Below are 27732 nucleotides of genomic sequence, written 5' to 3' on the forward strand. Positions count from 1 at the left end.
TCTGTCAAAATACTGTGGAATCTACATATCATCTATTCTTTGATTGTGATTATACTAAAGTTGTGTGGAGTCTTCCTCCAATGGCTTCACAAGGAGCTAGTGTTTTGTAACTCACATTCTGTCCATATCCTCTTCTTAGATATTTACAATGAATTGATGAAAGGGGATTTAAACTCAATCTCTATGGCTCTGGCAGCAACAAGGCGCTGATTTATTTGGAAAGAAAGGTGTCTAAGAATCTTCGGAAAAAAAATAGAACGCCTAAACAGTTAGCCATAGATATTTCAAGACACTACTCTTATTGACATCCAAATTTTTTTTGCAGATTGAAACAACAAACTAACACACAATTGATGTCTAACATATAATGTACTTACCAATCATAAACACATTCAAATTAACTGTGATGCTTCTTGGTTATCTGCAGACAATAATGCAGGTTTCGGTTTAATTTTCGCAATTGGACAAAAACTTTCAAAGGAACAAAAATGGGAAGCTTTTGGATTTCCACAGCTGAGGAAGCAGTAGCTCTAACTCTGCCACATGCAACTAAATGGGCCACTGTGAATGACTTACAACATCTGGTCATAGAAGGAGATTATCATGCAACAATTAGGTATCTCCAAAGAAAATAATCAACTATCCAATGGAAAAGTTTAGCAATTCTTGAAGAAGTAAAGAAGTTAGCAAAACAACTATAATCTTTTTTGGGTTTACATTATGCAGATAGAAAAGAAAATAGAGTGTCAGATCTGTTGGCAAAGAAAGGAAGGAAGAGCAACACTGCAGATTCTCGAATGAACCAAGCTCCCCTGTTTTTAGTTCCTACAATTGCTTTTGACGAATTGTGTAATCTAGATAAGGGATTCAGTCATCGGAAGAACTACTCATTCAGAGTTTATTCCCAATGATACTGAATCTAATGATTAGCAATCTCTGTTTTCAATAATCTATCATTATTTTCAAAAAATAAAATTTACTCTCATTATTTAACGCTCTTGCGAAAGGGATTTGATTTTCTCCCTGAACTTCCACCTCACCCGTCACAATTACGAAATACAAAGTTTTATTAAAACATTTTATAATTGAGAAATTGGGTCAATTTCCCAAATATTTTTGAAACATGGTTCTAATGGACGAGAAAAAATTAGTATGGGTGAAATGGACACCAAGAAAATAGCAAGAATGAATCTGGATTCATCCTGCCTTAAACTTAAAAAATAGCGAGGGTGAAACTGGATGCATCCTGATGTAAATTAAAAATAAGAAAATGTATTTGAAAATGGGTAGGATGAAACTGTTTGCATCCTGACAATTTTTACGTTCTCGTACATTTAAACAGTATCAAATTTTACATGTTTTTTTCACCCAGAAATTGTCGTTATTGGATTAATTGACCAATTTTATGTTTACAATTTACGTGCTACGTAGACACTTTTTTTAGTAAAAAAAATTCTAAAATTCGAGGCGGTTGCTAGGTTAACTTTATGTATTTTTCGCCCAATCGGAAAATCTTGCCTTTGTCACTGGTCACCTGCTGAACCCAAATACTGAACCCAACTCGACCCCTCGGTGCCTCTAGGACTCATACTGTCATACGTGTAAGTTATATGTGCACCCCATCCCATCCAACTCGCAACATAAAACTAGTGAAGTCAATAGAAATTGTTCCTTCTTTCACCAATCTGTGAGTGACGAGAGTTGTTTTCCCCTCTCTCTCACCATTTTTTTTTGTTGTCTCTACGATTCTCTTCAGCAAGGTGAAATTTCTCTCCCAAATCTTCGTTTCTCATTTATCACTGTAAAGGGATTTTTGATTTGGCATCTGGTTTTATTTGATCTATGATTTCTTTGTCGGTTTGATTTATTTCTGAATCTGGGTTTTCTTAGTTAGTCTTTTATAGGGTTTTGTTTTTGATGAATTTTGGGTGTGGGGTTTATGTAAATTGTGGTTTTGAGCTAGATTTGTTTTGTTTAATAGATCTAAAAAGTGATCTGTGAAAGGGTGTACTTGGAAATTTAATCAATTTGTTAGGGTTTTTAGAGGAAAGTTTGGGTATAATCGTAACATGGTACTGACTGTGATTTTGTACTGACTGGGTATGTACACAACTCTCACATCATTTTGCTTTCGGGCATTGTCTAACTGTAGTTAGACCTTAACATTTAAGGGATTCATCATGGTTTTTTTGTGTGGATACTTTTAGTTGAGTTGGTGTTGGTATTGCAAAATTATGAACATTTCTAGTGGATTGTTTGAATTTAGCACAATGTAGTATAACTGTAGGTGTTACTTGTTAGGATGTATAGGTGATGCTTGTTTATGTATGATTTGCTTTGTAAAGGTGGTATTGTGATTTAGGACTGAGACGTGCGTGAGTGATTTTTAAATGAATCGATGTTGTTTTTTGCTGTCAGTGTTAATTTGTCGAATCCATGGCGTCAAAGTTGGTTCAGTTGCAAGCGAAAGCATGTCAAGCTACATCGTTCGTTGCCAAGCATGGCGGTACGTACTACAAGCAGATGATTGAGAAGAACAAGCAATTCATTCAGGAACCTGCTACTATTGAGAAATGCAATGAATTGTCAAAGCAATTGTTTTACACTCGTCTTGCAAGGTAATCTTTCTCTCTTCTGGAATGTTATGTCTTTTGCTTATCTATGGGTTATCAGTTGGCTTGTACATTTTGGTATGCCTTTTGGTTAGGGTTTGCCGTGCCTGTTGGTTTAGGATTGCTGTTTTATGTTGCAGGACCAGTAAAGTTAACTTGTTAATAACTGCATCACCCAATGAGCACTTATAAGAGAGATTTTATCTTCCTTTAGATATAGTTTCTTGTGTCCAAATTGTTTGAATTGGCCTTTTGTTGGTATGTGAAAATAGTTGAGCTTAGCATGTGTCATATGCTTGTTGCTCACTTGCTGCTGAGGATCTCACAGTTGAGCCCTTCCTGGGTTGTACAATCTCAAAGAAGTGCATTTTGTAGATTAGTTTGTAACATAACTTTGTCATGACTTGGAGCTCCCCATACAGTTCATCTCAGAGTTTGGTTCTCGTGGGAATTTCTAGGTTTAAAAGTTTTTCAGTTACTTCAGTTCTTGTAATCATCTCAAGGAATTCATCTTGCAAATTTTAGTTCCTTAATAAATTGAAAACGTCTGAATAGCCACAATCATTCGGTTCACAATTAGCTATATTCATGGTATATGCGTTTGGTTAAAACCAACACAAAGTAGTGTACTTTTGTAGTCTAGAGATTCTTTTTCTGTGGCCAGTGTAGGAAAGCTGTATTTTGTCTCGGTGATGTATCTACTTTACTTCTAAGGCAAAGCTGTATTCTTATCGAAAGCTTATCCAACATAGGTTTTCTGGTGAAGTTAGTATTGTTACACAATCAATGATGTATCTACTTTACTTATAACCTTCGGGGTATTGGGGAAACAGCTCCTAATTCTTTCTGTATTTTGTGGTTATCAGTTTGAAATGGACAACTCATTATTAAATTTTCTGTCCAACCACTGAATTGATAATTGTTTGAGGTGTTTGTTTATTGGGTCGATGATGAATAATTATATTCTTTGTAAACCACAAAACCAACAAGATTTTGTTCTCATTGTTGAACCCTATATGAACTACAGAATTTCATGCTTAGCATACAAACCTTTATTAAGTGAGTGGCAATTGATTTGTTCAGAAAGTGTTTTCCACAAGTCATCTTTTATATTTTCTCGTCAAATGAATGAGGTTTTTGTTTTGTCACAGCATTCCTGGACGTACCGAAACTTTCTGGAAGGAGGTAAATCACGTGAAGGGACTTTGGAAGAACAGGCAAGACCTTAAGGTTGAGGATGCAGGGATTGCAGCTCTTTTCGGACTGGAGGTCTTCTGCTGGTTTTGTGCTGGTGAGATTGTGGGAAGAGGATTCACGTTCACTGGTTACAATGTCTGAAGATAAATCATTGCGTGGAGTAAAAAAGAGTTCGCCTTGGATTTGCATTTTGTGAAATTTGAAGAATGTTGTGATTCTTAGCGACTGACATACCTTAAATTCAAAATTTTGATTTTCCTGCAAAGCTTTTGGCACTGAGAACTGCTCAGTGAGACAATAGTGATAGGCTGGTAGCAATAATAATTCTCGAATTCGACAGATTTCTTCTTCTTCTTTTTTCAATTGCAAGAGGTTCCATATTTTTGGATGATATTAGTCTCTGGTCTGTTGCTCATATATTACTCCTATATGATTTTACTCTTGCTTGTTTTCGCTGCAACCTAAAATGCTCAAATAACAAAACTGAACAAATTTGCATTCAAACTCGATTTTTACAGCTGAATGGCGCTGTAAAAGCAGATACTTAGTGATGGTTTCTCCTGGTAAAAGCCAAGCAGTTGAATGTCAAGAAAATTACACATCAAGCATCAATTACATGGGAGTCTTCACTGGAAGTATCCAGAGTCATGTCAGGTTGCACATTGCTTCACTTCAGAGTTCAGTCTCAAACTGCACCACAAGCCCCCAAATACAAATCCTCTCAAGAACCGCAACACATGGGAGTCTTCACTGGAAGTATCCAGAGTCATGTCAGGTTGCACATTGCTTCACTTCAGAGTTCAGTCTCAAACTGCACCACAAGCCCCCAAATACAAATCCTCTCAAGAACCGCAACAAGACGGATTTGATGCAAATTTGCTGGTCTCATGGATTAGTAATCCTAACTGTGCAATGTTGCAACACCAAAAACAAGCAATCAACTACATTGAGTTCATCAACTATCTACTGTGAACAAATACAGAGGAACCCCGAAATTATACGAAAAACAAGATTACAGACCGGAAGTTCTGAAATTTTTTACACTCATTTCACCTCCTCATTCATTGGAACCTCCGCTAGAGTTCTCAGGCCCTGATTCCTGCTCTATGGACACAGGACTTTCTACATGTTCTTCTTCTTCTTCTTCTTCAACAATTTGGTTGATTACCACGTGCAGGTTCCCATTCTCATCTTCTTGCACCTCTGCTGCACCACCAAATTGATCATTAAGGATCGGATTTCCATTCTCTCCTTCTTCTGGAAACTCTATTATTGGATCAGCAACACCAACACCAACTAATGCTGCTTCTTCATTGACAACGCCTTCGTGTCCCACATTAACAACTTCTTCAGCATTTAAATTCTGTACATTAACATGTCCTTGAACTTCTTGAGCATCTAAATTCTGTACATTATCATGTTCTTGAACTTCTTCATTACCAACATTCAGATTTCCCTGGTTCACGACATTTAAAGGTTGCATCTCCTCTTCATGATTAACAGATCCTCCTCCTCCTCCTTGTTGTTTCAAACAAAACCGAACCAATATACAACCAAGAACCAGAAGAAAACAGCAAAAAACAACTGTGAATGCTGTAACCCATTGCATAGAACTTATACTCGACGAAGATACAGAAACAGTAACCCCTCGTGTTTCATTACCATCATCATCTCTAATAATCGAAAAAAACGGGTTGTCGTCAAGAAGACTCCTCCTCCTCCCACTATCTTTACAACCATAAACAGTGTAGTTTAGGGTAGAGTTAATTCCATGCACAACAACAGCTCCGTTCACATACAAATCAGGATATGTGATTTGAATTTCATCAATTGTGTAATTTGATTTAGAGTTATTGGTTATAAGAATTGATTTTTCAGGTAATAGAGTAGGGATTCTTGAACCTATAGGAAAAGTTTGAAGAACAGAGAAAGAGAGTTGTTGTGGGATTATGTGATAACTAATAGTTGATGATAAAGATTGGCAAGAAGAAGAATAGGGATTATCATCAGTTGGGATTAAAAAGGTTGCAGTAAGTACCTCAGCCCAGTTACTGTAATCTTGAGTAGCCATTAAAGCTTCAATTATCTTCTCAAATTGTTGTTCTGATGATGATGATGCTTCTTTCTTGAATATATTGAATGTAGAAGAAGAAGAACCAGGGACAACAATGGTGCGGGTTTCTTTCTGTTGCTGTTGTTGTTGATCAGAAATTGTAATTGCTATAATGAAAGCAGAAATGAGGAGGATTAATGAGACCATGAAGTAAGTTGCCATTGATGATCCAGACATCACCATTCTTGCTTGATTGAAGAAGAATCTTGGGGTTCCTTGATTTTTTATGTGTTTTCTAAAGGAGATGAAATTCGTAGAGATAAAGAGAGATTTGTGTATGATATGAGATTATGAGAATATGTTGTGTTTATATAGCGTGACTTGAGGGGTATTGAAGGACAACCAAACGGACAGATTAGAGTAGTCTTGGTGTTTAGAGCGGTTATGAACCCTGAATGAATGATGCCTTAAATTGACATGCCCAATCCTATTGTGCTGCGTCTACTTAGGGGGGAGCCTATAACAGCTCGCAAATCACCCAAGTTTGTACAACATATAGTAGTAGAAAATAAGCTTCTTTTACCAGATGATAACCGCGCGTACCGGAATGACAAAAATCGACCACGACACGACGGAGTTATATAATTCCATTCATTGACAACGGTGATGGAAATTTAGGAGATTCCTATCAAAATATCATTTGAAGCTAACCTGGTAAGCAAGAGTGTGCTCATTGAAGGTTTCTCTAGCTTCTAGCTCTTGCATGATCTATCTGATGCAATCTTCCATCTGACATAGGTAACCAGTACTCCGTGTGCGCTGAAGAATATCATCACCTAAAACGCTATCACAAAGGCAAGTAAATAATGGAAGCCACCAAAATAAAAGATCAGCATCGATTTCGAAAACGTAGAAATGTTCTCGTTTATGAATAGAAAACTGATAAGAAAATTATACCTCCTCAGGATAAGAGAATTTTTGTAGCTCTTGCTTTATCAAGTTAGCCGTGGACTCTGGATATAACCTCTAGGTTGATACCACGACTTCATTAATGCTTTTAACTTAATTGTAATGTAGCTCAGCTGCAACTCGGCAAGGCTGACGGCCATCATTTCAATGATTTCATTCCATTTTTACTTGCATCTCATATATAGGCAAGCGGCATTTGGGTGCCCGGTTTTGTGCACACTCTCTAACGAGTGCTTACTTGACATCTCAATTTCATCATTTTGATAAATGAAAATGTCCAATAAAAACTTAGTCGGCACAAGATTGGAGTCTGGACACGACCTACCTAGTACCTACATGTATACTTCATCAAATTAAAAGCATGGACTTGAGGAGAGTTTCAGGAACTGTATATCCCACCGGTTACGTCAATGAAGATGTTGTTCATGTCATTATTGGCAGACTCAGATGCCTAAAAGGCCTTTGGAATGAACGCAGTGCAAGATTCTTTGGTCTCAAGGAGAAGACTGGCACAAGCTTAAAACATCATCAGATTCTTTATTTTTAGTTGAGCACTTGTTAGAGATTTCGTTGATGTATCTGTTTGTACCATATATTTTGGTATATGGGCCCAAGTTCCCCAGCCCAATAATTCTATCCAAGATAAGCATTGGTTTTTTGGGTAAAAAATATTGAAGGATAATTATAGCCCTGTCACCAATTATCATTCTACACCAGAAAACTAGGTATAACATGGAAGTTACTGATCCTCAGAAAAATGAGGAATCGGTTATTAAGAAGACCAGGTATAACCTGGAAGTTACTGATCCTCAAAAAAGGAAGGAATCACTTAAAGACCAGGTATGCATTCAAACCCTGGAAGTTACTGATCCCCAGAAAAAGGAGGAAACAGAAGAACACCAAGTATGACCTGGAGGTTGTAGATCCTAAAAAAAAGGAAATTGGTTTTGACCAGGATGAACCTGGAAAGCATTTGGTCTAGATACATAGTCAAAATGTATCTAGACGCAAACTGAACTGGATACAATTCCTCCATATCCTATAAATAGAGGTGGAATTCCAACCGGAAAGGTACACATTTCTAATCCTTCTCTTTCCATAAAAACCTGGTTAGACTTAGTCCTGTAGGCTAGATTAGCAGAAAAGTGTTGCAATTAAAAAAAAGGTTGTTGTCTATTTGTTAACACTAGTTCTCTCTCCTAGCATTTGCTCGCACTTGAACTAGCAGCGAGATAGTAGCGATGAATGGTTCAGCGTCACAAAAATCACCTTTTTGATGAATGGTTCACCGCCGGGAGATTTATTTTTTGATCTGGTGGCTGAGATTGGTTGCGCTGAACCAAACAACGCTGGGCGCTGATGTGGACTGCTAATCTAGCTGCTGGATTAGCACACCATAGAGATAGACTTAGATCTTTTACTCATTAAGGCATCAAAGTGTCTTTGCAAGTATCCCCCTCCCCCTTCATTCATCAACAATTCTTGAAAATACAAAGCTTTAGGAGAACTGATTCATCTAGCAACTGGAAAATTCTCATACATCAGGAACGTATCACGAAAATACTACTGAATCATCCAACGGTTCATATTCTATCATCAGAACTCATTCATAAGTTATAAATCTTAATTCATCCAACGGTTAAGATTATATCCTTCAATACAAATCTCGAGGATTGTTGTGGAAACATTTTTTCTACAAAATCTTTTGGCTCCTACCGTGGGGCTGAGAAGGAATCATCAAACACAAATCAAGATCCAGAGCTACATCACAAGAAAGTCGGAGTGATGGAACATTTATGCAGATGCAAGAGTACTAAGATTTTGGAACAAAGTTGATACCCACTCCGAGAAGAAGTTGAAACATCACCAACAACGACGATATTAGGACGTCCTTCAGCAAGAACTTATACCTACGGGATAAGTAATAGAAATTGCGAGGTATGTATTGCAACGCCTCTTTTAAGTGAAGGTGCTAATCTAAACGAAATAGATTTATATCAGCATCAAAAGAACATATTAAAATCGCGTCCAAAATCCCTTGAAAATAGAGGCTTTCATTTAGTATCGCGTATTGTGCAAGTATAGAGGACCAGAGTAACACCCGGAGATCTGGGTTTGCTCGAAAAACTGCAACAGTTAGAGAAGGAAAATAGTCAAACAGACTACTGGAGACCTTAGTGGATAAGATACTGCAAATGGATAGTACCTAATACTCTAAAAGTATCGTTCCACGTCGGCATGCACGACTTTCACATGAGGTTTGGAGGGCACAACATTTGCGGAGTGGTGACGATAGGAGACACAGACCGTATGAAAGGTAAGACATTGAAGATGATAATGTCGCAAGGGTAGATCGATGACCGAATGACCGCTACAAAAGCCATCGTATCGTCTAGGAATCAGAATGACAATCAGGAGCTACCCAACGGAAAAACAACATGCAAGAGAGGGAGAAATACCTCGGCAAGCAGAAGCGAAATGAGTACCTCGACGAACGAAAGCGAAAGGAGTATTACATTGAAAACCAACGCTCAAACAAGCACAAACTAGAGAAAGAAAAATCAAAACACAAAACAAAAATTGTTGTTCCTCCATGTCGCCTGCAAATAGGAGACAATCACCTCGGATGGCTTACATTAGAATAATCTTCGATGTATTCCGCCACGAATGCAATCTTATTGTTACGCATAAAAAAAGTACACGCATGCATCACACACTGTGAGGATGGGGTTGTCAACAGTGACACGCCTAGCGACATGAACATCAACTATCGGCGTCAGTTGCAATACAATCAACATATTCATGCTCTCTTAACCTAACATTGCAAATATTCATCCCTCAAGTTGTATGCTCGTACAAAATCAGTGAAAAGAATCACTAACATATCACTATCCCAATTTTCGCATTACTTGGTCTCCCGTAACGGAGCTTTCCTAGACGCGCCATTGTCAATCAATCAAACTTAAGACTTCTCTAACGATGCAACTCATGGACCCAACATTCCTCGTTGATCCAACTAGTGATCCAGCTCGCAATCCAACCAATTATATGTTATTTTGGATCATTCCAAGTTCAAACTTGCACGAATTTAAAACAGTTTGACTTACAAACCATTGCATATTTTACTCACAATAGTCGAGCAACTAGGGGCGTCTGGGGAAGCACTTTACCTGGTTAATAAGCTAGCAGGAGGGACGTTATATTAAGCGAGCAGCAGGAAAATGAATCCAAAAACATGGAACTCCAGCAAATTGGATCAATAGTTGACAATTGACTTCGGGATGCATATTTCCGATATTTGACCCATTCATGCCTCATAAGGTAAGCCTAAACTATTTCTCAATTTTCTAATATTATTCGCATTTCCTAGCCATACAACAAATACACAATTCACATACAAATGCATAATTCATAAACAAATGCATGATCCACACATTTTGATACTAGATAGAGTCATTTAGCAATAACACTCGCATAGCTAATATCGGACAAAAGCATCGGGCATACTATCTAGAGAAGTTAAACAATAACTCTCACATAGCTAGCACCGATCATAACTTGGCTTTGATTAGAGGAAATATTTCAAAAAATATTCCTTGCACGGTCTTAGTCAATACTTCCGCAAATTTCCGAGCAAGCTAAAACCTATTTAGCGCGGGCTCAAGAATAGCAAGGACCTTGTTCCATGGGAAATGGAACCCCATTTGCATGAAAAAGCATACTTGGAGGTGGAGCAAAAGAGGAAAAATAAAATAAAAATATTTGCATGAAGAGACTTTGTTGGACATAGAGGAAAAGAGCGAGGAGAAGAAAAAAAGAAGAATAAAAAAAATCGCAAGGATGGACGTTGTAAAGAAAGAAAACCATAGCTATATAATATGAAGATCTCAAAGGAATAAGTTTCATACATAATAGTGAAGCATCACTCGAAGAACATCACTTATCAAGCTTGCATGAGTAGTTGTGATATTTTACAACCATCTAAAAGGTGTAGATCACGATTCGACATCATCATCATTATTGGAACATCGATTGGAGTATATTTATACAGCATCACCAAATCTAAGTGCCATGGTCTATACTCGACAGAATAAAAACGCTAGTTTTTTTTGAACTGTGAAGTTATACAACAACTACAGTACGAGCAGAAAGTATTTCGTCGTGCTGGCATCTACGGCCTCAAATCACAAGGGAAGGATTAAGTCTTACACTCATCGCAAGGATAAAATCTCACCAAGTTTTTCTCCAGTGCAACCACGAACTCTTGTCTCAAAAACGAGATACATTATCCAAGACGTGCCAACATTTATAGCAGTCAGTGCAATAGCTGCCACATCGAAAATAAAAAAAATTGTTGTGTTTCAAGAAAGAAGACATGTTAAAGCAGCAAACACATAACTTGAAACTCGTGATATAATCATCAAGCGTCGTTCATATTCGACTATGGAAAACTTTCATCCAGCGACACAAGTGCAGCCTTGTTAGCAAGCAGACTACCATCTCACTTCAACAAGTAGATTAGGGGCGTCTGATTAAAAGTCCGAAACAGTTGAACAAAGGGACTCTTCTTAACCCATAAACAAGTTGAGGATTAAGAGGGGGCAATGTTTGTACCATATATTTTGCTATATGGGCCACAGTTCCTCAGCTCAATAATTTTACCCAAGATAAACATTGGGCTCTTGGGTAAAAAATATAGAAGGATAATTATAGCCCTGTTAGCAATTATCCTTCTACACCAGAATACTAGGTATAACCTGGAAGTTACTGATCCTCAGAAAAAGGAGGAATCGACTATTAAGAAGACTAGGTATAACCTGGAAGTTACTGATCCCTAGAAAAGGGAGGAATCATTTAAAGACCATTCAAACCCTGGAAGTTACTAATCCCCAGAAAAGGGAGGGAACAGAATAAGACCGGGTGTAACCTGGAGGTTGTAGATCCTACAAAAAGGACCAAGATAAACCTGGAAAACAGTTGGTCTAGATACATAGTGAAAATGCATCTAGATATAAACAGGACTAGATACAATTCTTCCATAACCTATAAATAGAGACGGAATTCCAACTGGAAAGATACACATTTCTAATCCTTCTATGTCCATAAAAACATGCTTAGATCTTTTACTCATTGAGGCATCAAAGTGTCTTTGCAGGTACCCCTCTTCACTCATCAACAATTCTTAAAGAGACAAAGTTTTAGGAGAACTGATTCATCAAGCACCTGGAAAATTCTCATACATCAGGAAGGCATCACTAAAGATACTACTGAATCCCGGTTCATATTCTATCATCAGAACTCATTCATAAGGTATAAATCTTAATTCATGTAACGGTTAAGATTATGTCTTTCAATACAAATCTCGAGGACTGGTGTGGAAATATTTTTGTTACAACAATATCTTAACAAGAGGTCAGGGTGAACCGGAGAATGTTGTATCTCAACCAATTTTAAGTTGTTGTTTTACTTCTTACTAGCTTGTTATTGGGTTTTCTCCGTAATCTTTCATGCCCCCTTTTTTTATCAATATTTTCTTCTTTTTCCTAATTGAATTTTTCTTTTTAAAGATATGGTCCAATTCTTCAAATAAGTGTAGTATAGCCGTATAGGTGGTATTTGTGTTCAAGAACTGGAAACATGATTATATTGATCAATGCAAATGAAACTTTACTCCAGACTAAGTCCATAAATTTTGTCGAACAAACTTGTTCGCAGTTTGAGCAATATATATAGATCAACTCAGTTATCCCAAGGTCCCCAACATTAGATATTTATAAAACTCATGATAACAACTCATGCGACGTAACCAACTGGGATTAGCCCAGTTTTATAGGGGTTGAACTCCGAAGTTATAGATTAGGAGTTCAATTCCCGCCGTTGTCTTAAAAAATAACCTCCTAATTAAGATTAAAAAACCCATGGAAATTGTTTCTTTTCAATTTTAAACACAAGAACTATATCTATATAGTCCCTTTATTAAAAGCACCTACTCTAGAGTCTAGGCAATAATTACACTCAAAGATAATTCAACGAAAAACATTGTGATGATAACATCAAAAAACATAACATCAAAAAACCGTGATAGCCGTTGACTATTTGTAAAAGGGTTTTGTAAAATTTTGCTGCGAGTAATGGTTTCTTATGACGATTGATTTTTTGAGCTAAAAACCATTATGCAGCTAGCGTGCTCTTCTTTGAGAACCAAAAATTCATGAGCCTAACAGTTGTTGCAAAGAAAACGTTGAAGTTAGTTAGATGAACATTTGGGATCTGATAAAAAAAAAAACCATTGGGAACAAATAAAACTATTTATCGCTTTGAGATAATTTTGAATTCTTATCGTCTAGTTAAAGATTCAGAGATGGAGATGGATTGTCAACGTCAAAATTTATACTTGTCGGGTTTTTCTGGTATGGAGGAATATTAAATCGGAATATTTACATTTGTTGTATTTGAATTCCTGTCGTCTATTAGTGGTTTGATAATCGCAATATTAACATTTGTTGTATTTGGGTTTTTCTTATTAGTTTCAGCAAACCCGATAAATCATAATGAGATTAAACTCATCAAAAACTTATCATCCAGTACTAATAGGCATGATCATGAACTGCTGGTCGATCAGTCTGATTATTATTTTCTACGTCGAAGAAGTTTATCTGGTAGTTCCTCGAAACAAGCCCGTTATCAACATCACTGGACGGTAAGTACATACAGAATAAATTTTGTTTGCTTGAAAAGTAAATTGAATTGTCATGGATGATTTTTGTAATAGGAGATGAAATTCGGTTGGAAAATCATAATAGGGTATGTTGTTGGGTTCATCGGAGCAGCATGCGAGAGCATTGGAGGAGTCGGAGGAGGTGCAATTTTCGTTCCAATGCTCACACTAATCATCGGATTTGATGCAAAATCCTCAGTTCCGGTATCTAAAAGTAAGAAACAACCAACTGTTTCTAAATCCTCAGCTGAAGCTGAATATAAATGCATGTCTATGGCTTCTGGTGAATTGAAGTGGCTGGTTGATTTGATGTCTGAGTTACATGTTTTAGTCACTATTCCAGCATTACTTTTTTGTGATAATACTAGTGCAATGGCTTTATCATCTAATCCTGTTTTCCATGCCAGGACAAAACACATAGAGAGTATAGGGAGCTGGTTGATCAAGGTTTCTTACAACTTCAACACATTGATAGTGAAGATCAAATTGCTGATATTTTTACCAATGGACTCTATTCTCCTACCTTTTCAAGATTGCTACAATCACTTATGAATACTTGTGTCCAGGATCAGTTGCAGGGTACTCAGTTGCAGAATACTTCTTGTCATCTGACAGAGTTATAGTTTTTCTTAGCTATTCTTTTGTTTTTCCTTTTCTGTTTTCCTGTATCTTTAAACTGATTGTGTGTGCCCTTATCAGTTTGAGGGGGTGTATTGCAGATACTGTAAGTCAAGTCAACTATTGTTGACTTGACCTTATTCTGTGTATTAAACATTGCCTATTTAAGGCATATGATTATGTCTGTAATGGTTACGGTTTTATGTAATAATACAATAAGGTTTCCAATATTATAAAAAAAACAATAATATCAATAAGAATACTTATAGTTCAAATTGGAATTCTTCTGGGGATGCAAATGGAAGGAGAAATTATTCTCAGGTTGAGTGTCAGATTTGTCGAAAAAGAGGTCATTATGCTAGCAGGTGTCATTTCAGATACTATCCACCACCAATGCCTTCAGCAAATGGTTCAGAAAATATGGCTCAGCAACAACAGTTTCACTCACAAAATGGTTTTACATCTATGGAAGGTTGCACTTTTAAAATCATGCTGCTCCTTCTACTTCTGAAACTCCACAATGGCTAGCTGACTCAGGTGCTACAGTACACAGACTGGAAATGATGGCTTACTTCAGAATTCTTCTTCTTATAAAGGAAAAGACTTTGTTCAAGTTGGAAATGGTAAGTGTCTTGTTATTTCTTCTACTGGGTCATCAACCATTTCAACACCTACAACTAATTTCAGATTAAACAATGTGTTGTTAGTGTCAGCTATGAAACATAACTTGTTGTCTGTTACTAGGTTTACAAGAGAGAATCATTGCTATTTTAAATTGTTTCCTTATGGTTATGAAATTAGAGATTTGGATACTAATGCTCTTGCTCATGATGATGTAGTTAACAATTTGTATCCTTTAAATCATTCTGTTTTATTTCCATATAAACAACTGAGTTTCTCTGCCTCTTTGTTTGATTCTTCTCAAGTGTGGAATGATAGGCTAGGTCATCCTTCTAGTATTATTATTCAAAAATTACAGTCATCAAAACAAATTTTTTTATCAACATCTCCTTCTTTATCTTTGTGTCGTCCTTGTCAGCTTGCTCAGAGCAAGAAGCTTCCTTTTGTTTTATCTTCTTCTCATGAAAATAAGCCTTTAGCTCTTATACATTGTGACGTATGGGGTCTTACTATTCCATATTTAAAATGTTATAGATATTATATTGTCTTTATAGATGATTTTAGTAGATTCAATTGGATCTATCCAATGGAACTCAAATCTGATGCTTCTTAGTGTTTTGCACATTTTAAACAATATACTGAGAATCAGTTTTCATCCAAAATTATTTATTTCCAAGTAGATGGTGCTACTGAACTTGTAAAAGGTTATTTTAAAACTATTATTGAACAAAGTGATATTCAAATTCGTATTTCTTGTCCAAAACTCCAGAACAGAATGGTCTAGCTGAAAGAAAGCGTAGACACATTACTGAAATGCGTAATGCTTTATTGTTTAATGCTTTTTGTCCTAAAGAGGTCTAGTATGATACTTTTTTGAATGCTTCTTATTTAATTAAAAGAACTCCTACAAAAGTTTTACATTTTAGATATCTTTTTGAAGTTCTATTTGGAAACAATCCAGACTATTCTTTTCTTAAAATTTTTGGAACTATCTGCTATCCTCATTTAGCTTATGCAAGAGATGATAAACTTTCTACAAAAACTGTCAAGTGCATCTTTTTGGGTCATAGCACTTTACATAAAGGGTATAAATGTTACAACCCAGTTTCTAAAAAGTTTTATATTTCAAAAAATGTGGTTTTTGATGAAACACAATTCTATTTTCATGTTCATCATTTGTGACTGATGTTTCTTTGCCTGATGTTTCTTTGCCTTCTCATACTTCTTCTAGTCTTGATTATTCCTCTTCTACTACTATGGTTACTAGGTCACAGAGAGGTATTTTAAAGCCTAAAACTTGCACCAGATTTTGTTGCTCATTTTTCCTCCAAATATCCTATTTCAGCTGCTTTTACTTCCTTGTTAACTACTTTATCTGAAGCAAAAACATTTAAGCAAGTTATGAGTATCCATGAATGGCAAGTTTTCATGAAAGATGAATATGTAGCATTGAGAAATAATGATACATGGGACTATGTTGCTCCAGAGTCACATATGAACATTTTGGGATGTAAATGGGTGTATAAGATAAAACAAAAACTAGATGGCACCATTGATAGGTTAAAGTCAAGATTGGTTTCCAAGGGTTATGATCAACAAGATGGAATAGATTTTAATGAGACTTTTAGTCATGTGGTTAAGGCTACAACTGTAAGAGTAGTTTTTTGTATAGATTTAGATTTTGATTGGACAATCAGGCAATTAGATGTGAGTAGTGCTTTTTTGCATGGGTTCTTGAATGAAGATGTTTATATGACATAGCCTCAAGGCTTCATTAATCCTGATTTTCCTTCTCACTATGTTTGCAAACTAAAGAAGAGATTATATGGACTGAAACAAGCTCCTAGAGCATGGTTTCATAGGTTTAGTTCATTTCTGATTTCATATGGTTTTAAGAAGGCTATTTCAGATAATTCCATGTTTGTATATCTTTCTCAGCAAGGTATAATGGTTTTTTTATTGTATGTTGATGACATTCTATTAACTTGCAGTTCTTCAGTTTTGATTGATGATTTGATTAGTTCTCTTAAGAATGAATTTTCTATGAAGGAGTTAGGAAATTTGGGATATTTTCTGGGTATTGAAGCTGTTAGAAGTTCTGATTCTATTGTCTTAACTCAGAATAAGTATACTTTGGAGTTACTATCTAAGGCAAACATGCTTGATAGAAAACCTTGTGATACACCAGTTACAAAAGGAGCAAGAGTGTCTTTACATGATGGGACAAAATTGGATGATGTTAGAGAATACATGACCATTGTAGGAAGCTTACAATATTTGACTTTTACTAGGCCAGATATTTGCTTTGGAGTGAATTATGTTTCACAGTTTATGCATTGTCCCACAGATGTTCATCTTCAACTAGTTGAGAGGATATTGAGGTATTTAAGTGGTACAATGGGTCTAGGTATTACTCTAAAGAAAGGAAATTTACAGTGCTTGAAAGCTTATATAGACTCAGCCTATGCAAGCTGTCCAGATACTAGAAGGTCAACATCAGGAAATGCAGTATTTTTGGGTGATAATTTAGTTTCATGGTCTTCTAAGAAACAATCAAATATTTATAAATCCTCAGCTAAAGCTGAATATAAATGCATGTCTGTGGCTTCTGGTGAATTAAAGTGGCTGGTTGATTTTATGTCTGAGTTACATGTTTCAGTCACTATTCCAACATTACTTTTTTTTTTATAATACTAGTGCAATGGCTTTAGCATCTAATCCTGTTTTCCATGCCAGGACAAAACACATAGAGATTCAGTACCATACTATAAGGGAGCTAGTTGAGCAAGGTTTCTTACAACTTCAGCACATTGCTAGTGAAGATCAAATTGCTGATATTTTTACCAAAGGACTCTGTTCTCCTACCTTTTCAAGATTGCTACAATCACTTATGAATACTTGTGTCCAGGATCAGTTGCAGGGTACTCAGTTGCAGAATACTTCTTGTCATCTGACAGGGTTATAGTTTTTCTTAGTTATTTTTTTGTTTTTCCTATTCTGTTTTCCGGTATCTTCAAACTGATTGTGTGTTCCCTTATCAGTTTGAGGGGGTGTATTGGAGATACTGTTAGTCAAGTCAACTATTGTTGACTTGACCTTATTTTGTGTATTAAACATTGTCTATTTAAGACATATGATTATGTCTGTAATGGTTACGGTTTTATGTAATAATACAATAAGGTTTCCAAGATTTCTCAAGTAATTATGTATGATGATGATTGGCGACAATTCCTAGCTTATGCATTTAACAACTTAGTTTGTGACCCTAATGTTACAGTATATCCATTGGTACCCAAAATGATTAAGAACATGTAATAATTGAACTTTTAACTGTTAAATGAAACAAAAATGTCACAATATACGCCAACGCATGCCGCTTGTTTCACACCCTCTAAATTTTTAGCATTTCACATTCATTCCAAAGATTTTTTGTTTAATACAAGTAGGGGCATGTACACGCGCGCATATTGCAAAATGCATGCGCACCCTATCACAGTTCAAACTGCAACTTACGAAAGGAAAAAATCCGTCACTGATGGTGAATTGTGTCTGGCATTTTATAAAATAAATCGTTCTTTTGAATTTTCCAATACTAATTTACGATACTGTTGGGTTTTAGGTATGATAACTGGGGCTGCTGTGTCAACAATGTATTACAACTTGAAGAGAAGGCATCCAATACTCGATATGCCAGTCATTGATTATAATTTGACACTTCTCATGCAACCTATGCTCTTGCTTGGTGTGAGTTCTGGTGTTATTCTTAGTGAAGTCTTTGCTGATTGGATGGTCACTGTTTTCCTTATCATTCTTTTCCTTGGTAAAGAATTACACTGTTCCTGTTTCAATAATCTAGTCTTTTGCTGCTCTGACTAAAATCCTAATTGAACATCTTATGTGTATGCAGCCATGTCAATTATGTCTTTCTTCAAAGGTGTCCAACTGTGGAAAAAAGAAACCAAACTGAAGAAGGTGTAGGATGTTAGAAAGTAGTTTTACTGTAAAGCTTATATCATTTTATCTGGAATTACATCTCATACGTATTCGCGAGTTTTCCATCACATCAACACATCCTTCAAATGAAAGATTTGCACTAACATGGAGTTGGTCCTCTAGATGAATCCCTCTACAATAATTTGAATTTTCTCATCTTTTTATTTCTCAACTTGTCTTCATGTAACTCTATTAATCGTTCTATTTTTTTTCCATCTCTAATTAAAGCCATTTTTCTTGAACTCTTTCCAATGTACTTGTAGGATAACAACAGTTGCTTGGTGTCAAATGGTGATTTGGGCAATGAAGAAAAACAGGTAGCATGTGAAGCAAGTGATAGCATTCAGAAGGAGATGCGAACTAAGGTCCCAATACTTGAGAATGTCTACTGGAAGGAACTAGGACTTCTTGTTTTTGTGTGGGTTGCATTTCTTATACTGCATATTCTTAAGGTTAATTTACACACTCAATTGATACCTATAATTTATGGTTCCCTCACATATCTAGTTCTGTTTAAAGTAAATTTATCAGCTACTTAGGTCTTTCTTGAATGTGAAGGTTTCTATAACCTAAGACAAGACAAGATAACTCAAAAACAAGACGAGAGGAATGATTCAATTGTGTTTTCATTGATAACAAAGACTCCTATATAAAGGAGTTAGGGTTACAAAATATTCTAAAGATATTCTAAAAGAGGTGAATATCTTCTCAAAACTAGTAAGTGAATATATACAAATATACAAGAATATACCCAATACCCCCCCTCAAGTTGGAGCAGGAAGAATCGAAATGCCCATCTTCAGAAGAAGATTTTGAAACTGCTGACGACCCAAGGCTTTAGTCAGAATATCAGCTAGTTGAGAGGTAGTATGAATATAAGATGGACGGATAGTACCTCGAAGTATTTCGTCACGCACAAAGTGACAATCAATCTCGATATGCTTCGTTCGTTCATGAAAGACAAGATTATTAGCAATATGTAACGCAGCTTGACTATCACAATGAATCGAAACTGGTTTTGTATGTCTTATACCAAAATTCCGTAATAATCCTTTTAACCATATAATTTCACAAGTTGTGGAAGCCAAAGCACGATATTCTGCTTCGGCTGAAGAACGAGAAACTGTGGTTTGTTTCTTTGTTTTCCAAGATATAGGAGAACCCCCGAGAAAGATAAAATGTGCCGTGAGTGAACGTCGACTAATTGGACAGCTAGCCCAATCTGCATCACAGTAAGCGTCAAGAACTAACTTGGAATCAGCACGAAGTAAAATACCTTGCCCCGGGCTAGATTTCAAATAGCGCACAACTCGAAGTGCAGCATCCCAATGTGATTGAGTTGGGTGTTGCAAAAACTGGGAAAGAATATGAACAGAGTAACACGGATCCGGCCGTGTAAGATTGAGATAAATCAGTCTCCCCACCAACCTTCTATAACGATCAGGATCAGGCATAGGTGAGTCTGAAGCAAGAGCCAGCCGATGATTTTCTTCCATGGGAATATTAGCTGGTTTTGAACCAAGAAGGCCTGTTTCTGTCAAGATATCTAGAGCATATTTGCGCTGAAAAATAAAAATTCCTTTGGAACTTCTAGCTACCTCAATGCCAAGAAAATATTTTAATTTTCCCAAATTCTTCATATGAAAACATCTGCCCAGATATTCCTGAAATTCGCGAATAGCAGCTGTGTTGTTACCAGCAATAAAAAGATCATCCACATATACAAGAATATACATGATAATATTTCCATGACGATAAAGAAATAACGAGTGATCATAAGCGCTGGCAGAAAAACCATATGTACGCAAAGCAGTTGCTAGCTTAGCATACCAACACCGGGGAGCCTGGCGTAAACCATACAAAGACTTACGAAGTCTACAGACTTTGCCAGATAATCCATTACTGAAACCAGGAGGAAGTCGCATATAGACTTCTTCATTTAAATCACCATGAAGAAACGCATTGTGTACATCCATCTGAACTAACTCCCAGTTGTTTATTGCAGCAACCGCAAGAAGAGTTCGTACAGTCACCATTTTTACTGTGGGAGCAAAGTTTCAGTGAAATTAATTCCTTCCTGTTGATGATTTCCAAAAACAACTAATCTGGCTTTGTAACGCTCAACTGAGCCATCAGATTTTCGCTTAATGCGAAAAACCCACATGCAACCAATTGCAGACTTGTTGGCAGGCAAATCTTCAATTGTCCATGTACCATTGGAGATTAGTGCAGCAATTTCAGCCTGCATTGCCTGACGCCATCGTGGATCAGCCATTGCCTCTTTAAATGATTTGGGTTCAACATCATTTGAAATAGCTGCAACAAAAAAATGTGCAGTAGAAAATGCATCACAATTCACAAAATGAGTTATAGGATAGGGAGTACCTGAGGACTTGACTGGTATAGGTGAAGCTGCAGGGGAAACCAAGGTCGTGTTAGTAGACTGTTTTAAACACCCTGCCAGTGAACAAAATCCTTATGCCTGACGTTCTCAAATTTTGTACGTTTACCCCGGCCAAGTTCCTCGTCTGCAACTATATTATGATGATCTCGACTATCTGCATTTCTGTAGAACGAGTAACAATTCTGTACCAGACGCAGGTAGCAGAAGAAGAAGCAGGTGCTGAATCAATATCCTTATCAGCAGAACATGTATCACAGCAGGTGTCTGAGAAAACGGCTGTGCATCATTCTCAGCAATATGTGTGTGTGCTGTACATCCAGGAAGACTGACGGAATACTGAACTAGTCTGTGGAGGTGCAGTGTCATCAGGCGAGAGAATAGCAGCGGAAGAAGAACCACCAGATACAGTGGATTATTGTATTCAGTTCAAATGATCGTCAGACAATTTCTAGTAGCTGATTCAGTGACCTATCAGAATACAGTGAGTGCAGTTTCAGAAGCTCATCATTATCTGCCAACGGGAAAGTATCTTCAATAAAATGTACGTCTCGAGACTGAAAGTAATGACCTGTGTCGAGATCAAATAGATGCCAGGCCTTCTTTCCAAATGGATAGCCGAGAAATATGCAACGACGACTGCGACTGTCAAATTTATCACAAGGGTTGAGGTTTTTCGCGTAACAGAGACATCCAAAGACCTGAGAGAGTGAATAGATGGAGCTGAACCATAAAGAAGATCATAAGGCGTCTTGAAGTGAAGAACACGAGAAGGGGTTCGATTAATCAAATAGGCAGCAGTAAGACACATTCTCCCCAAAAGTCGATTGGTAAGGATGCTTGAAAACGTAGTGCACGAGCGACATTAAGAATGTGACGATGCTTTCTTTCCACCCTAGCATTTTGCTGTGGTGTCTTAACGACAGAGGTTTGATGAATAATTCCATTGTTTCGAAAAGAAACGAGACCTTTGAACTCAGTTCCATTATCACTGCGTAAAGTCTTAACCTTTCGAGTAAACTGTCGGTCAACCAGTGCAAAGAAGTTTGTTAACAAGGTAGGTACCTCATCTTTGGTTTTCATCAAATACACCCAAACACATCTAGAAAAATCATCAACAATGGTTAAAAATATCTCGAGTTACAGGCACGATTTGGATGATAAGGCCCCCAAACGTCGCAATGAATTAACTCAAATAAATCAACTGCCCTACTATTACTCAATGGAAAAGAAGTACGAGTTTGCTTGGCTCTATGACAGACATCACAAGCATGAAAATCTAACTGACTATCAACACAACCAATTTGAGGGAGACTTCAAGCTTGGATAGAAGGATGACCAAGCCGTTTGTGCCATAATTCTGTAGGAATCTTCTCTAACACAACGTTGACACGAGTTGGTTTCCCCGCCATCAAGCAATACAGCCCATCCATGAGCTTACCCATACCAATCCTCGTCCTCAAAGTATGGTCCTGTATAACACATTCAGAGTTAGTGAATTGAACACTTAATATTCTTCTGTGCATGATTAGCATGCGATGAAGATAAAAGTTGAGAAACGAGAGAAGATTGCATGTGAATTGAGGAACGAACAGCACATTGTGCAATATAATAAAATCATTTAACTGCACAATTCCAATTTTGGTTGCTTGTATGCTGACACCATTAGGCAGGCCAACTTGAAGAGGACTAATATGACAAGATTCAAACAAAGTGTCATCACAAACATGATTGGAGGCTCCTGTGTCAACAATCCAGATGTGACCACGCTTACCAGAGAGACGAACATGATTTGTAGTTGGCATCTCACCAACGACAGCGTTTCCTTAGCTGTGGTTGGTTACGGTGAGCTGGTGACTCGGTTTTGAGATTGCTGCAGGTGGACGTCTGGGCTGGCGACCATCTGGATATCCATGCTTCTCCCAACAGCGATCCTCAAGATGTCCATTATGACCACAATAGGTGCACTTCAACGGAGTTTTGACAGCTCCTGATTTCGATCCTTGTGGCTTATTGCCGTGAGCGAGAAAAGCCATTGGAGAAACGATATCCTCCTTTGGCTGAGTATAAGATCGAACCTCTTCCTCTTGGATGAGACGAGAGTACACAGTGTGCAGAGACGGAAGTGGTTCGGTGCCCAAAATACTAGAACGAACATTAGCATAATAGGGTATGAGACCCATTAAAAATTCACGTACCTGATCATTGTTACGTCGAGTACGTAGAGTCGTATTAAGATCACAGGTACAACCTGAGCACTTACAAGAAGGTAAGGCATCAAAGTCATTGATGTCATCCCAGAGTTTCTTCAGCTTCCCGTAATAGTCTTGTATAGACTCTCCATCCTTTTGTTTGCAACCGGCGACATCAGATTTAAGCTGAATTTTTTTTATTCCATTCCCAAGAGAAAAACGAAGCCTGATGTCTTCCCATAAATCGAATGTTGTGTCGCGATAAGAAATTGAGGAGCGAAGAACTGGATCGATTGTGTTAAAAATCCAGGCAACGATCATGTAGTTTAGAGTCCACCAGTCATCCAGGTCGGAAGAATCATTAGAAGGTTTTGAGATTGTACCGTTAATGAAGCCCAGTTTTCGTTTCGCACCCAAAGAAATACGAAACCCTTTAGCCCATTCTTCATAGTTGGATCCTTTGAGAACTACATGTGTGATGATAGTTCCTGGTCCATCATTGGAAGCTAGAGCATATATGGAGGACTGTTTGTTTGGTGAAGAGGAAGTTGAAGTTAAAACACTAGACATTGCTACCGGACTCAAGATACCATGAAGGTTTCTATAACCTAAGACAAGACAAGATAACTCAAAAACAAGACAAGAGGAATGATTCAATTGTGTTTTCATTGATAACAAAGACTCCTATATAAAGGAGTTAGGGTTACAAAATATTCTAAAGATATTCTAAAAAAGGTGAATATCTTCTCAAAAATAGTAAGTGAATATATACAAATATACAAGAATATACCCAATAGAATGTTTTCAATACAGAATAACAGGACTATGTGTTCGACAACATATTGGCTTGTGTCTGCAATGCAGGTAAGAATTGAAAAAACTGCAGCTACTTAAGCGTTGAAAAATTAGTTTCTAATAAACCGGTAATATTAAATGCCTTGTTTATACAGATTCCTGTTTCAGTAGGAGTGACACTCTATGAGGCAGTTGGATTGTACAACGGAAAGAAAGTGATTGCATCTTTAGGAGAAAAGGGTGCAAAGTGGAAGGTCCCTGAGCTAATTTTCTTTGCTTTTGTTGGCGTAAGTGCTGGTTTGGTCGGTGGATTATTAGGTATTGGTGGTGGATCTATCATGGGTCCTCTCTTCTTGCAGCTTGGAATTCCTCCACAGGTAAAGCTCATCACTAACCCGATTATGCATTTGCAATTTATGTATTCATGTTGCTGCATGAATCCGAAATGTTACAACTTTCTCTTTCGATTTTTCTTCAAAGTGGTGCTACAGCTACTAGCCTAATGCATGTATACAACCGAAAGCTAAAATATAAAATGAAAACAGGTTGCAACTGCAACAGCTACTTTTGCCATGACCTTTTCTTCTTCCATGTCCGTTGTTCAGTATTATCTTCTCAAGCGTTTTCCGGTTCCTTACGGTGACACGTCTTGCTCTAAGCATTGTTTTTCTTCTTTTTTCTTGTTTCTTCATAAAAGCATAGACGTTAAGTTTTATTTTCCTCTGACAGCTCTTTACTTCCTAGGAGTGGCATTTTTATCTGCATTAGTGGGACAACATTTAGTGAGAAAGGCTATATCCGTTTTAGGAAGAGCCTCTATCATTATCTTCGTTCTCGTCTTCACGATCTTTGTTAGTGCAGTCTTACTAGGTGAGAAGTCAATACAGTATATTTTAAGCCCTCTATGAACATTTTGGCAGCTTTGGTTCTTAATGCCTTTATACACATAATTCATCATTTGCCACGTGTCGGAAGAGTCACACGCGGATAACACACAGCCTGAGACATCAAGGCACGATTCCACGTCTCTACATCAAAGGGACATTTATCATCTATACATGTTCATTATCGAGCGGATCCGACGGCTAAGAACCTAGGAGCACTGAAGTATCGAGCCACTGAGAAGTACTGAAGAACACCCTAGAATCTACTTTATTCCATCTCGAGGAGGACCCAAGATCAACGGTGGAGATTGGACATACTGACACAGATGTGATAGGAGCCGCAGACACCTGTTTGACGCGTGCAGGCGATCCAACCACCCTCATTAAACACCCTAAATATAGAGTACGTGTCAATCAACTTGTGGAGGAGAAAGAGGTGACCCGTCGTTACCAGGCGTGACCGCTGGCTCCATCGGTTGAGAACGAAGATACCAGCGAAATCAGCACAAAGATCAAGAAAATAAGGTTGCAGTTGCCTCTGATAGTGGACCCCATGTCCAATCCGTATAAATACCCCTCTCCACTGAGAGAGAAGGGGTCGACCAGCTTGGGGTGAGGATAAGAGAAGATAATAAGAGAGAGAAATAGGAAAAGTAGGTATGAATTCCATTTCCCCTTTAGCTTCGTTATTCACACAAAGTCATTTGACTATCTTTGTAACTCTCAAACACATAGTAAAACATAAACCCCCGTGGACGTAGGCCTTAGTGCTGAACCACGTAAATCATCGTCCCATTTACATTCTGTACTTTATCTTTTGCATTTATTATTACATTCTGTTATATTATGCCTCGTACTCACAAGAGCAACCGAATTATTCTCCAATGACTAGACAAGGAAGAGCCCGAAGCCTCTGAGTGAGTTATCGTATTTATATCATTTTATGTCTATTTTACTTCCACATGATGATTTTATATGCAATGTGAATATTGTCTGTGAACCTGAAGATATCATCGTTATTTCTGTATTCACGATGCCAAATACTTCATTGAGAATTTCTTGTTTACAAGGATTGTAATAATGGTTTCTATGTTGTCAATATATAACAGGTGGGATTGGCATAGCAAACTTGATCAATAAAATTGAGCACAATGCGTACTTGGGTTTCGAGAAATTGTGTGCATGATGTAAACTAGAGATATCTTATATGCCTCACCTTATTGTCTTTACTGATAGCTCTACGTGCGATGTTTGATTAGTATACAATAAAAACAAGCTCCGGAATTCCAGTTTGTAAGTTACGCACCAATGTATACATATACATTTGGGTCAAAGTGGTTTCAAATATTTTACCTATAGTAACAACACTCTAAGGGTTGATGAGGATAGCTGAATTGGGGGCTCTGGAAAAATAATTGGGGACCTCTAGATACAGGACAAAAAAAGGTCATGAAATAGTAATTGGGAGTTATCCCTTATCCCCAACTTTTTTAAATGGTTAAACTATCCCAAATCATTAACGGTAATTAAGTTAATTAATTGTTAATTAGTTTTATTAGATTAAAATCAGATTTAGGGATAAAATTTTGATAAAAGAAAAATTGTGTTTTTGTGTTGTCGAGAGGAAAAAGTTGAGTTTTGGGGGATTCCAGTAGAGGAATCATATTGCTCAAAATGAAGGAACCAATCCTCAAAATGAAGAACCCGAAGCTCAAAACAATCAGGTAAACTTCATATACTCTTCAAATTGTATGAATGATGCCCCAAGTGGTCGATTCATGTACACTATGCAACTACTCAGAGTGAGAGTCGTTAAGTCGAGAGGGTAATAAACAAACGACTCTAAGGAGTCATCAATTACTTGACACAATCTTTGACGACTCAAACCTGCAACTTTTGCAGGTTATGAAAAATCGTCAACCAAGTGTGATATAATTGACGACTCCAGCTAGTTAGGTCATATAAGGTCGTTAACTTAATATGTCTAGAACCCAACGACTCTAAAACTTTTTACTCTCTGAAGATGTTACTCTTAGGGACATTAATTAGGAATTCCTATATACTGACGACTCTAGCGAGCCATTTCATAGATCAAGGGTCCGACAAGCAAAATTTATAAAACCAAACGACCCTTCAACATCGTTAACGACTTCAAAAATTTGACATGACGACCCTTCAACATAGTTAACGACTACAACTATTTGACATGACGACCCTTCCTATTTTTTGAACAGAGAAATTTTTTTGTATCATATAGAGACGTTAGTTTCATAAAGGGGTTGTCAAACAAAGAATCGTTAATGTTTTAGAAATATATTGACGATCCTGTCACTATTTGGGACAGAGAGGTGGTTCTGCAGAAGACAGAGTCGTTTGTATTTAAAAAGGGTCGTCGAGAAGAATCGTTAACGATTTAGAAATCCCTAGACGACACTATTCTAGGGTAGAAAACCAGGTTTAGGGTCGTTATCTACTACACCCTAATGGTTAACGATTTTTCATCAATTCAACATGCATATCAAAAATCGTTAAGCAATAAAAAACCGTGGTTAACGACCCTGGAACTGTAACTGCAATTTTTCAGTTGAAAACCTAATTTTTCAATCAACAAATCAAATTAAAACGCAAACCCAACTTAGATTAAGTGGTTTTAGTTCACTTATGACGATGAATCGGTGA

At 37.2% G+C, this 27732-nt stretch overlaps 2 protein-coding genes across 2 annotated transcripts; both read left to right on the forward strand.

The window, feature by feature from the left end:
* Window positions 1–1636: 1636 nt before the first annotated feature.
* Window positions 1637–4205, forward strand: LOC113347977. Its single transcript, XM_026591667.1, has 3 exons — window positions 1637–1760; window positions 2419–2618; window positions 3764–4205. The coding sequence occupies exons 2-3, from the start codon at window positions 2437–2439 to the stop codon at window positions 3948–3950; spliced, it is 369 nt and encodes a 122-aa protein (XP_026447452.1). The 5' UTR covers window positions 1637–1760; window positions 2419–2436; the 3' UTR covers window positions 3951–4205.
* Window positions 4206–7563: 3358 nt separating this feature from the next.
* On the forward strand, window positions 7564–26239 carry LOC113351346 (sulfite exporter TauE/SafE family protein 3-like). The gene is made up of 10 exons (XM_026595348.1): window positions 7564–7734; window positions 13604–13763; window positions 18408–18608; window positions 18696–18760; window positions 19045–19233; window positions 24188–24238; window positions 24325–24546; window positions 24715–24808; window positions 24899–25039; window positions 26163–26239. Exons 1-10 carry the CDS (start codon window positions 7564–7566, stop codon window positions 26237–26239), a joined length of 1371 nt encoding a protein of 456 aa, XP_026451133.1.
* Window positions 26240–27732: the final 1493 nt, after the last annotated feature.

The sequence above is a fragment of the Papaver somniferum genome, chromosome 2 (genome assembly GCF_003573695.1).
Source record: "Papaver somniferum cultivar HN1 chromosome 2, ASM357369v1, whole genome shotgun sequence".
NCBI lineage: Eukaryota > Viridiplantae > Streptophyta > Magnoliopsida > Ranunculales > Papaveraceae > Papaver > Papaver somniferum.